Source organism: Sceloporus occidentalis, unplaced genomic scaffold (genome assembly GCF_023333645.1).
Source record: "Sceloporus occidentalis isolate IW3139 unplaced genomic scaffold, rSceOcc1.0.p SCAF_5, whole genome shotgun sequence".
In the NCBI taxonomy this organism is placed as follows: domain Eukaryota; kingdom Metazoa; phylum Chordata; class Lepidosauria; order Squamata; family Phrynosomatidae; genus Sceloporus; species Sceloporus occidentalis.
Window position 1 is genome coordinate 10,421,659 of NW_028316985.1, and position 12,234 is coordinate 10,433,892.

General features: G+C 40.5%; 1 protein-coding gene across 7 annotated transcripts in view; it reads right to left on the reverse strand.

Moving 5' to 3' along the window:
• USP6NL (USP6 N-terminal like) overlaps positions 1-12,234 on the reverse strand; it is a 171,036-nt gene that overhangs the window by 83,377 nt on the left and 75,425 nt on the right. The window contains exon 1 of one of the 7 annotated variants that reach the window (XM_089527550.1): positions 7,821-7,896. The exons of the other annotated variants lie outside the window; for them this stretch is intronic. Within the exon in view, the coding sequence (XP_089383676.1) occupies positions 7,821-7,881 (61 nt within the window). The 5' untranslated portion in view covers positions 7,882-7,896. Of the gene's footprint in view, positions 1-7,820; positions 7,897-12,234 lie in introns of those variants that run through there. 7 annotated transcript variants of the gene reach the window in all.

The window sequence follows — 12,234 nt, forward strand, 5'->3', positions numbered from 1 at the left end:
ACCGTTCCATAGTTTGGGAGCAATTGCAGAGAAGGCCCTCTGGGAAGTAGCAGTTCGTCTGGTTTTTAAAGGCTGCAATAGATTCCTCCCAGAGGACCTGAGGGTGCGGGGCGGATTATATGGAAGCAGGCGATCCCTCAAATAGGTTGGACCCAAGCAATGTAGGGCTTTAAAGGTTATAACCAACACCTTGTACTGTGCCCGGAAACTAACAGGCAGCCAGTGAAGAGATTTTAAGATGGGTATTATTTGGTCACTCCTAGTTTTTCCGGCAACCAGCCTGGCTGCCATATTTTGCACTAGTTGAAGTTTCCGGACTAGGCACAAGGGTAGCCCCATGTAGAGCGCGTTACAGAAATCAAGTCATGAGGTTACCAGTGAATGTACCACAGTTTCTAGGAGTTTACTTCCAGGAAAGGGCGCAGCTGGCTTATCAGCCAGAACTGATAGCAGGCGCTCCTGATTGTCGCATTCACCTGATATCTCATGTGAAGCGACGGATCTAGGAGCACCCCCAGACTGCGAACACAGTCCTTTGTGGAGAGCATGACCCCATCTAGGACTGGAGGTTGCAACCCTATACCTGGTTTGGGGGCCCCAACTGTAAGTACCTCTGTTTTGTCTGGATTCAGCTTGAGTTTGTTTTTCCTCATCCAGCCCATTACTGCTTCAAGACACTGATTGAGGGGAGAAATGCCATCTGTTGTCATAGCTGCTGATAAGGACATGGAGAAATATATTTGGGTGTCATCAGCGTACTGATAACACCCTGCCCCATATCATAGACTTGAATGGCACGCGCCCCCATGTACACACCCCATTGGAAGTAGTGCAGGTTGTCCCTCCGCAGATATTCAAGGTCGTGGATCTCAGATCCACAAGTTAGGAGGGGCGACTGCATAAATTACAAATATAAATAAATATAAATTCTGTTAATTCACATTAATTCATGTAATATAATTCACAATGGAAGATTTGACTGAGCAACATTTGTTCCAGGGGCTTGGATGAAGTTCTGTGGGACCTAAATCCCTTCTGCAATCAGGATTACTCTTGTTTATTGAGTAGCACCTTAGGATACAACATATTGTGTCTTTAAAAACTGTTTCAAAACAAATACTGTATATACTCAAGTATAAGTCTAGAAATTTAGGTCAAAAAATTGACCCCAAAAATCTGAGTCGACTTATCCACGGGTCAATGTAAGTACTGTATCTTAAAAGGAACCATCCCCTGGTGAAAAGCAAGAGTATAATCTGTCCTGAAAGCATTGACACCCCCTCCCTTTACTCTCTCATCCATGGTAAGCTCAAAGTCATGTCTGCTGGAATTTTGTAAGTTCTTTGACACTGTTTTGCTTTGCTTCATCCTTTAGATCTTGGCATATGCTCCTAAATTCTACCCTCGACTTATCCATGGGTCATAGCAAACTCCATAATTTTGGTCCCAAAATTTGCCCTCGATTTATACATGAAGTCGACTTATAGTCGAGTATATATGGTATACATTGACACAAAACACACAAATTACAAATTGGGAAATTTTATTGAAAGTAGTTCATTTGCTAGATGCTAAAAATACTCTGTCCAAAAGCATATGATAAGGAAAAGGCTTGAGTAGACTCACAATAACGCAACTCCCAAATATCTGTCCAGAATTAGGAAATAGGGAATTTAGAACTTGCAGCCTTTTCACTCAAAGGTTGAAGAACTTGCTTTATTTTATATTTGTGTTTGTTTTCAAGAGAAGGACAGATTTATACCAAGTTTTGACCTTCTTTTCCCTATGGGATCCAAAACACTAATAAAATCTGACATGTTCCATAGCTTTTGATAACATGCTACGTTTGTTACATAAAACATTGTACTTTCCTGGACATGAAATAATCCTCCTTACTTTTGACAATCATCTTAAGCCTTCTTGCAAGCCACTTTGACAGTTTAATATTATGTTAATCCAGCCTCACATGAGATATATTAGAAGCAGCATGAAATGGACGGAAATTAAAATAGGTATTAGAAATGAGGGGGAGGAATCTCATTCTAATTTATGAGGATGATTTATACATTTTCACATTTGAAATTAATCATTTCTTGAAGCACCAAATCTAGATATCAAAAGTCAATTATTAAAACTTTTTGTTTTACTTTCTGACTGGTGAGCTGGAGTGAACAAGTGATCACAGCTGTCACACTACAGTTGATTGCTGACAGTTTTGAGTAAGAGAAAGAAAAGAAAGTTGTAAAAGCACAGCAGGGTGAAAATTATTATATTTTTTATCATTTATGTAGAATAAGAAATTTCAGCAGGCCCTAAATTCTCTCACCCCTTTTCAATACAGTCAAGCCCTACATGTTTGCAGCTTTGACTTTTGCAAATCTGAATGTTCACAAAATTGATTAATATGTTCTTTCTAGGGATCTCTATGGTCAATTTCCAGTGGATGTTGATCATGGAGTTGTGCTGGAGGACTTAGAGATTCCTAGAGAGGTATTCTTGCAGGTTTTTCAACTTTCATGGGGATCCGGCACCCCTAACCCCAGCAAATGTGGAGGGTCCGTGACATATTGCCAAAATTTCTTTAATGGATAGGGCTATTAAAAAGCTATAAGATCCCTATTTTCCTTTATATCCGTTAACCCAAGAAACTGAAGGAAAAAAGGCCAGCATATAAAGAGCCTAAACAGCTTAAAACCACCATATCCCATCTGATCTTGGAAACCAAGCAAGGTCAGTTCTGGTTAGTACTTGGATGGGAGAATGCCAATGAATACCATGCGTTATAGGCTATACAGAGGAAAGAATTGGCAAAAGCACTTCTGATTATTCCTTCCCTAGGAAAACCCTATGAAATTCATGGGGTTGCCATAAGTCTACAGGTGACTTGAAGGAACATACACACCAAGTGAAGGAATGATATCAGTTCTGAAGCTGAAACTGGGTTGATGGTGATATTGTATCATCCTTTTTCTCACTGTATCTGATATATGAGATACCAGATCAACTCCCCCCCCCCCAAAAAAAAAGCTTGACCAAAATTAATGTACCAGTAACTACAATTCTGAGAACAGTATACAAAAGATCCACAGTTCCTAGCTTGGCAGCTGTATGTAGATACTGCAAAAGTGATCTCACACCCTCCCACACACAGACTAGGTATTCCAGGCCAACTTTGGTTTTCCAAAACTATTTCATAGACTGAAGCAAGATGACTGAACTGAGATACAGTATTATGAACATTTGAGGCTCTCTTTCATCTCACAGTTTTTATTTTAAAATGAGACTCTTAAGTTTATTTAGAATCTAATGAAACTATTTGGAAATCACAAGGAGATGACACACTTTTCAAAGTGAGGGCTTCAGATATTGCCTTAAATAAAATCTGTGGAGAAAGGCCTTTCCATATGGATTTACACTCAGAATAGATATACTAACAATCTCAACCATCAGAAATATATCTGTGCCAGCCTTCTGCATGTCCTTGCCTGTCACCATTCTTATCCTGGCATATCTATGATATTGCTTTATTGTCAGAATAAAATATAAACAGTTGTTATTATTATTATTATTATTATTATTATTAACCTTTATTTATAAAGCGCTGTAAATTTACACAGTGCTGTACATACAATCTTTATAATTAGACAGTTCCCTGCCCTCAGGCTTACAATCTAAAAATACATGATACAAAAGGAGAAGGGAATGGTGGTGGGGAAGGGGATGAGGCTCTTCTCTACCTCTGAGGTCTGGACCAAGGAGGATGGACTGGAGGGAGGGTTTGGCTTCTTAATGGATGGCTAATCTTCTACCAGGGAGGCCTGTTGGAGCTAGCCTGCCTCTCTAGTAGGATAATACATATAAAATACATAGCAATACAGGAAATGATTCAATAAAACAGGCAACAAAAGAACATCAAATAACAAGTGACAATTATGCAATGCTTGGGAACGCTTCTCGAAACAGGATGGTCTTCAACTCCGTTTTGAAGCTGGTTAAAGAAGTGATTGGCTCTTGCTTGCGGGGGAAGAAGGTTCCAGGAATGAGGGGCAGCAAGTGAGAAGGGGCGAATCCGAGATGGGGCAGAGGAAATCCTGGGCTGGGACAGCAGACCTTGACTACCAGAACGGAGGGCCCTAGTGGGAAGGTGAGGAGAAATAAGGTCTGATAAGTAAGGAGGGGCGAGCCCATGGAGGGCTTTAAACGTTGACAGCAGGAGCTTATACTGAATGCGGAAAGGGAGGGGGAGCCAGTGAAGGGATGCCAACACAGGAGAGATGTGGTCAGAGCGGTGAGTGGATGTGATAATGCGTGCAGCTGAATGCTGGACAGAAATTAAAGGACGGAGGTGAGAGAGAGGAAGCCCAGCCAGGAGGATGTTGCAGTAATCGAGTTGTGAGACCACTAGGGCATGGACCAGGATCTTGACAGTAGAGGCAGAGAGATATGGTCTGATTTTGGCAATATTGTATAAAAAGAATCTACAAGCCTTGGCTGTGGTCTGGATCTGAGGGATACATGACAGAGAAGAATCAAAGATAAAACCAAGACTGCGGGCTTGCTGGACTGGTTGAATAGAAATGTTGTCCACAGAAACAGAAAAGGAGTGTTGAAGGCTGGACTTAGGAAGAAAGACAAGAAGCTCCGTCTTGGACATGTTGAGCTTCAAACGCCGATGGCGCATCCACCGCGAGACAGCCATGAGACTAGACGAAACTTGCTGTTCAAGTCTTGGAGAAAGGTCGGGGTGGAAAGATACAGCTGGGTGTCATCGGCATATAGATGGTAGGAAAAACCAAAAGAGCTAATGAGTTTACCTAAGGACAGTGTGTAGAGAAAAAACAGAAGAGGACCCAGAACAGAGCCCTGGGGAACTCCAACAGATAAGGGAACATGAAGTCTGACCACCTGCAACCACTGCAAAAGATCTGCCAGACAAATAAGATCTAAGCCAGTCGAGAAAAGTTCTAGTATTAAAGTAAGGAGAACCTTTGCAGGTCTTAATAGAGCTCCACACATTAAAGGTGGGAAGCAAACAGATGGGGACAACTGTAAAATACGCACAAAATTACTTCTGTCAGTGTGAAATATGCATATAAAATATATGTACATTAGGAAAAATGAATGCAAATCAATGTGCATGGACACACTTCCATGCAGAAAGAATAAAAAAGGTCAAATCTGAACTAATTGAGGATGGGGCAAGAATGCAAGTAAGATTCACAGAAACACGGTATAATAAAGACAGAACGTTTTTCACATCCCTATTTATGAGACATCCTAACTTCTCTCACATTTCCAATCTGTTTTCCATCAGGGCAGAGTGAGTAACTTGCAGCCCTCCAGATAGACTGGTGACAACCCCCATCATCCTTCATTATTGACTGTGAGGGATTAAGCTGTAGGGAACTGTTGTCCAACTTCAGGAATGGTACTACAATGCAATCCAACGCTTTGACAAAGCAGAAAAATTCTGCAGAAGGAATAAATGAAAGCCAGTGTGGTGTAATGGCTTAAATACTAGACTCTGACACTGGATACCAGAGTTCAAATCCCCATTCGGCCATGGAAATCCACTGGGCGACCTTGGGCAAATCACTCTCTCTGCCTCAGAGAAAGACAAGGCCAATCCCCCCGCTGAATAAATCTTGCCAAGAAAATCCTGTGATAGGTTTATTTTAGGGTCACCATATGTCAAAAATGACTTGAAGGCACACAGCAACCAAATAAGCTTCTGGGTACCCAATACACACACAAGAAGCCTTGCCTTAACCCAGATGGAAAGAGTGTTGTCTGATTCTGGAAATAAATAAAGTTAAACCTGGTTAGTACTTGAGTCATCCAGTAGCCAGTTACATCTGGGAATGAATCATGCCTGAAATTCTGGGAAGCTGCAACACGTCTGAAATAACAATACAACATGATTCCCAAACAGGACTTTTGGCTGGTGCAAGGTCTGCCTCTATGAGATGGAAAAGATACAGAAGAATCATTCCCTAAGCAGGAGCAGCAAGCATAGAGCTTAGGAAACAAAAGAACATAAATCTAATACAATACAACTAACCTCTGGAGTCCTCCAGAAACTAGCTTACTAAAGAAATGGGAGAACAATATAGAGTCACAGAATCATATATTGCAAGAGACCATGAAAGCCATCTAGCCCAACCCTCTGCCATGCAAGAATTCACAATCAAAGCATCCCTGACAGATTACCATAATTCTTCAAAATGGGAGACAGAAACTGGCCTCCTAGATTATACTCAAAGTCAAAGGCAAGAAGACACAACTGACACTTTGATTGGCATGACTGCCAAACCTATCAGTGTACAAACTGCCTCTAAGCATGGAAGTTGCCATCTTTAACTTTGAGAAAAGAAAGAAACTAACTACTAGTGAACAGCATATTTTTCCCATGTGAAAGACAAAAGGAAAAGTATTGATTTGGCTCTCTTCCACCTGTGACTCATTTGTCTCTGTGGGGATTACCTAGCAGTGAGGAAACTGTAGGTCACAATTAGTTTCCATCACATCATTCAAATTCTTTCTTGTTTCCACATTCCACTCCACAAATGTTCAGCAACATAAGCTGCTGACTGTAGGCAGTAGCAACAGATGTTTGTCATCTGCAACACCACTTTTCAAAAAGAATTCCATATATACTGTACCATCTTCCCCCTTAAGAACAGAGGAAGACAGCTTTCCAACCTGCCAGATCCACTTTGCTGTTTTTTTTCCTTGCACCACAAAGAAGCTAGTGCAAAATAGCAGCTACTGCCAAATGCAAAATGGTAGTGAGGATACAGCCAAATGCATAATTTGCACACTCAGATAACCTGCATGTAAAAGTAGAACGCTACAGCTACACTGAATTTGTTACAGAACAAGGATTTATAGACAAACCATCAACACTGGTCAGCAGAACTACAGAAAGGGCTTACCAAAGGTGGAGTATTACTTTACTCATACTAAGTCTGAGAAATAAGTGATCAGTATAACAGAATTGATAACAATAACATTTTTTTTACAAAATGCTGGCTAAAACCCTCTGCCAATGTACCACAAATTATCCAGCTGTCTAAAAAATAGTTTAAATCTCCACCCCCACCCCCCACTCCACAACCTAAATGTTTAGGGGAGAATGACCTTTGTACAACAGAAATGTAAAGTAGTCCTGTCTCTGCCCGACTTTTAAAAACAGTTAATATATAACCATGTTTCAGCATTAGAAGTACTGTACTTATTGCTCTCTAAAACCACAGCATTAAACACCATATATTGTATATGTATTATTTTAGCTAGATTTTTAGTCAATTCAGTCCCATGAAAAATCAAAATTCAGTAAATCAGACAAACAAAAAGGTCCCTTGTTTGTTTAAACTGGATCACTGAAGGCATTTCACTTAGATAAAATCTCTTTTTGTTTCTGCAGTACTCATTTTACCTAGACATTTTTGTCTAGGTTAAGTTTGATATCACAAACATGCATGCTGTAGAGCCTACAGACCATTAAGTGGTTATTTTATTTACAACTTTTAAAAAGAGTGTTTCATCTGAGGTCAAGTAAAAAAAAGTTGCATTTGCAAACATAACACCAACATAAGAGATACTTGTAGGATAATTCTTTAGAAATTACAGGAAACTCACTAAAAATAAAGACAAATAACTCACATGCAGATTAATCTAACCACATTTACTTGAAGCAAATTCAATTTCAAAGGTGATAAATGTTCATAAGCAACAGAGTACTAGGCCCTACAATATCAAATGCCTATTACCTAAAACATACAGAACAAGTAAGTATGTATTTTACAACAATACCTTACCCTTCCTTAATTTTTCTTTTCTTGTTCCACCATGAATGCTGTTTACAGATTTGGTCCTCATTGAGTAAGGTCCTGTATTTTTCAGGATCCTGTATTTTTAGATGACTACAGAGTAAATAAAAATAAAGTCCTTGTTGTGTTCACCAAACTAGCAAAATCCAAGATATATGGGCAAAATATACATTTCATTCCTTTGTTGAAAACCAAAGCTTCTGATAACTCAGTCTGTTTAAATTCTCATCTTTGCTGCTGCTCATTGTCTTCAAGTTGCCTGTCGACTTCTGGCAACCCATCTTTAGTTCTTTACATATTTTAAACACTGAGCCCAATGTCACCACAATTTACAGACTGCAGATTTTACCAAACAATGGTGCTATCTGTTGAACGCAAAGTGTCTTTCCCAGGAGACGTACAAGTGTTCTCCACAACAGCCTACACTCCCAGCATTCCAAACCCAAAAGAAACAAGAAGATTTTTATGTACTGTTTCACAAACGACAGATGAAGCATATCAAGGGCAGCAGTGTTTGTAGCAGAGAATACAAGCTGGCATTGGTTACAGAGCATTTTAATCAAAATTGTGAAATGTGAATACAGACCAGGATGTTCCTGTTCAAAGCAAGCAATGTTTTTTTGAAAGAAGCTCAACAAGGAAGAACTTATAGGATTAGAGACCCACTTCCTAGCTCTGTTTTAAGTGAAAATATCCAAACATTTCATGTTCGACATCACAGCACGATGCTCAAATTCTGCTATTAATTTTTATGGATTGCATCATACTTGCTTTTCAACACTTCTTAAGCATCTGCCTTCTTGAGCTTTAGGGGGAGAGAGGCCTGGCCTGAAAGACTAAGAGCCCTCTTCCAACCACCATCTTGAGGGGGAGAGAGGCCTGTTATGTTTGTTTGTTTGTTTACTTTGTATTGTACTTCCTGTTGTACACCGCTTTGATCTAATTTGGAAAAGCGGTATATAAATAAACATTATTATTATTGTTGTTGTTGTTGTTGTTGTTGTTGTTAGGCTAAAAGGCATGACAACACAGTAAGAAAAGCTCCATTACAGTATACAGCAACTTCAGTACTAAAAAACAAAGCAAAGAACAACCATAGTTTTAGGTATATAAGAGCACATTGACAATCAAGAAATGTGACCCTGGCATTCAGCAGCACACAAAAGCAGTAGGCAATGACATAATGTGGCCACAGTTGTGGGATCTGGAACTTGTCTGCCTCACCAAAAAAGACTAGCAGTATGCTTTGTGGTTATGTTAGTGGTCCTGAAAATATGAGTTGGATGGTTGGCATCAGCCTCTGGAGGTCAATGAAGTGATGGTGTCTAGTATAATATCCACTGCCACATACAACAATTATAGACAGAGTCTTATACTAGTCAAGGACAAACAGTTTGCAGTCACTAAGTCTTATCATTTACCATGAATGGGAATGGGTAAAATATCCCCTAGGTCAATGCTTAACTAAAAGGTTACTCAAAAAAGGTGGTTGTTTTAACATGCACACAGAAAATTACCCAAATGTTTCAGTTACAAACCCCTGTTAACTGCCTTGGGTCACTAACCGGTAAAATAGCTCTACCATTTTTTTCCAGACCATTTACAAACTGTAATTTCTGAGGAGATAACAAAACACCAAGTCTTAAGGATTAAGGACACTCTACCACCCACCCAACCGCCCTTACTCACTTCAGCCTCTGGTCCACCACTTAAATACACTAACAAAGTCAAAACATGAAATGAATTCAGTTTCCTGTCCCAGGATAACCAAGAGCACAGACCAGTTGACAACAGACCAATAAATTAATTGTATAATTGTATATTTAGCTCCACTGCCTGGGATACATGTGTCTTTATTTCCTGTTTCTATGTTAATGCTTACATATTTAGGAAGTCACTTTTCTACTCCCCTCTACTCCCTATCATAAGCTAAACATACTTAAAGGACTTTGTAAATCCTGCTTCATAAATTCTTCAGATATGGATACAACAAGGATAATGTGATCCCTACCAGTGCACCCTCTTTTATAAATAGAGCTGCTGTTAAAAATTCCATGGAATGGAAAATTAAGTAGCTGGAATGTACATAACGGTTTCTCAACAAAACAAACCCAAAAATGTGTTCACTCATTTAATTTTTTCATTAATTGTATACCCCTTCCCCAATTTTTCTGCCACGGTTTCTTCTCCTGTCACAAGCCCAGCATTCCCGATGAGCCTTTTCCCCAACTTAAATACTCAAAGGCCTGTTACAGACAGCCAAAATAAAGCTGCTTCGAGTCAGACTGGAGCATGGCTTTGGTGTGGCTTCTGGACTCTTAGGACGCATGCATCATTGAAACACCATACCTCCACTGTGACTCGAAGCAGCTTTATTTTGGCTGTCTGTAACAGGCCCAAGTCTTAACCTGAGAATCTTGTGGAGTCAACACTGCTCTACCTGCATCCTTATCCTAGCAAATAATCTCAGCTTCAGTTGTATCAGGAGGAAAGACAGGCTAAAACTGCAGTAATCCATTAAATGGAACCCAGTTTCCAATTCTCCTTCTAGCTCAGGCCAAAGAGCAAACCTCCAGCTGGAACTAGATCAGCACAAGCAAATGGGCTGTTGTAAGAAGGAGGGAACAGAGGCATCCACTTCTAACAGGTCCTCCAGGCTCCCTAAAATATTACCCAGATGGTGAAGGGGATTCTAGGGAATGAGAATGGGGACCCCCACAATTCAAATACAGCAATTCTGTGCTAATAAATAGCAGATTCCAGATTCCACAATCAGGAAATGATTTACAATGTATGTGAGGAAAGTATAGCCTGCGAGCTACATGTGGCTCTAAACTTGTTTCTGAGGGACCAACAGCCCTGCTAAAACTGCCCGCCCAAACTTCTTTTTAAAACATTTTGACCAAAATGTCTCCATTTTCTAAAAAATAATTCTTCTTCTGGGTTTAAAACAGCCCAGAAGTTGCCCAACAGATGCTAAAATTGCCTCCTAAGTACTCGGGGGGGGGGGGGGGGGGGCATTTTTGGACAAAAAAAATGGGGAAAAGAAAAAAGCAGAAAACAAGGGGAAAATGGGGATGGAACAGGGCACAATGGGGTCTCCAACCTTACATGGAAGGTCGATGTAACCCCCAACTAGGATGGCAATTGCCCATCCTGGATTGTTTTTAAGCAGCTTCCCATAGTGGCTAGCTTCCCTGTAGTTCCTTCCTCTAGTGAGACCTAGAAAAGAAAAACACAGGCTGAAACTCTTCCCTGACACACCTATGGCTCATGACCACTGAACCGACTAGAGTCCCATCACCAAAACTTGCAGGTCCAAGCTTGGAGAAGACAGTTAGGAGGATAAGCCCTTCTGATTTGCACTGCTGTGGTGTAATAGTTAATGGCAGAGGTTGGCAACTGCAGTGAGTCTAAGGGCCAATTTTCTATCCCCAAGACCTTCCAGGGGCTGCTGGGATGTACAGTATAAAATTCAGTCCACTTTCAGTTCTGAAAAGGAGAAGTTGTTTGGGGAAAGGGGAGGGTCCCAAATATTACTTAAAAGATGAGTTACTATTCCTGGTGATTTCACTCTCTTTTGTGATCAGCAAAAGAACAGTCTTGGAAAGTCTGGAAAGGTTGAGGGCCATAGAAATAGCCTGTGGGCCATAATTTGCCTTCTGCTGGTTCGGAGTAGTACTAGGCCAGCAGAAAACCACATTAGAAATGAGATACTGTAACCCAGATTCCCCATTCAGCCCTGAAGCTCACTGGATGCCCTTGAAGCTCACTGGATGTCTATTCACCATGGTCTAACCTACAGTTCAGGGCTGTCGTGAGGATAAAAATATGGACAGAATATATACACCAGCATGAGCAATTTGGAGAAAATGTGATAAAGAAAATAGGGGGGAAATTATCTCAATCTACAACTGAATCTCTGTTTAAAGTGTCTCCAGTGGCTAAATACACAGATGTGTGCAGTGAAGACTTAGAAGACAATTTAGGAATGCTAAAAACAATAAGCAAGGGTGGAGTAGGTGAAAAGAAGGTGAAACTGTATATAAACAAGGGAAGGTGGTGATTTGGATCTGCCCACAGGCAAGAAGGCGCTGCTCGCTTCCAAGCAAAATCAAATTTTCCAACAGCAGCAAGTTGACAGGTCTGAGATTCCCTGGGAGATTCTGCATATTAGATTGTTGCTAGAGATACACAATCGCTGGAACTATTTAATAATGTTATTATAGCAATATGTCAAAGCCTTCACAGTATATTGCCAACAGTGGCTTCAAGCTTGCATGAAAAAAAGAACAGCTCACATAAACAATCAGTTATTTGGTAGAGCAGGGGTAGGCAACCTTTTTGAGTCGGTGGGCCGGGTTGCTGTCCCTCAGACAACTGGGGGGGCCGAAGCCGGAGG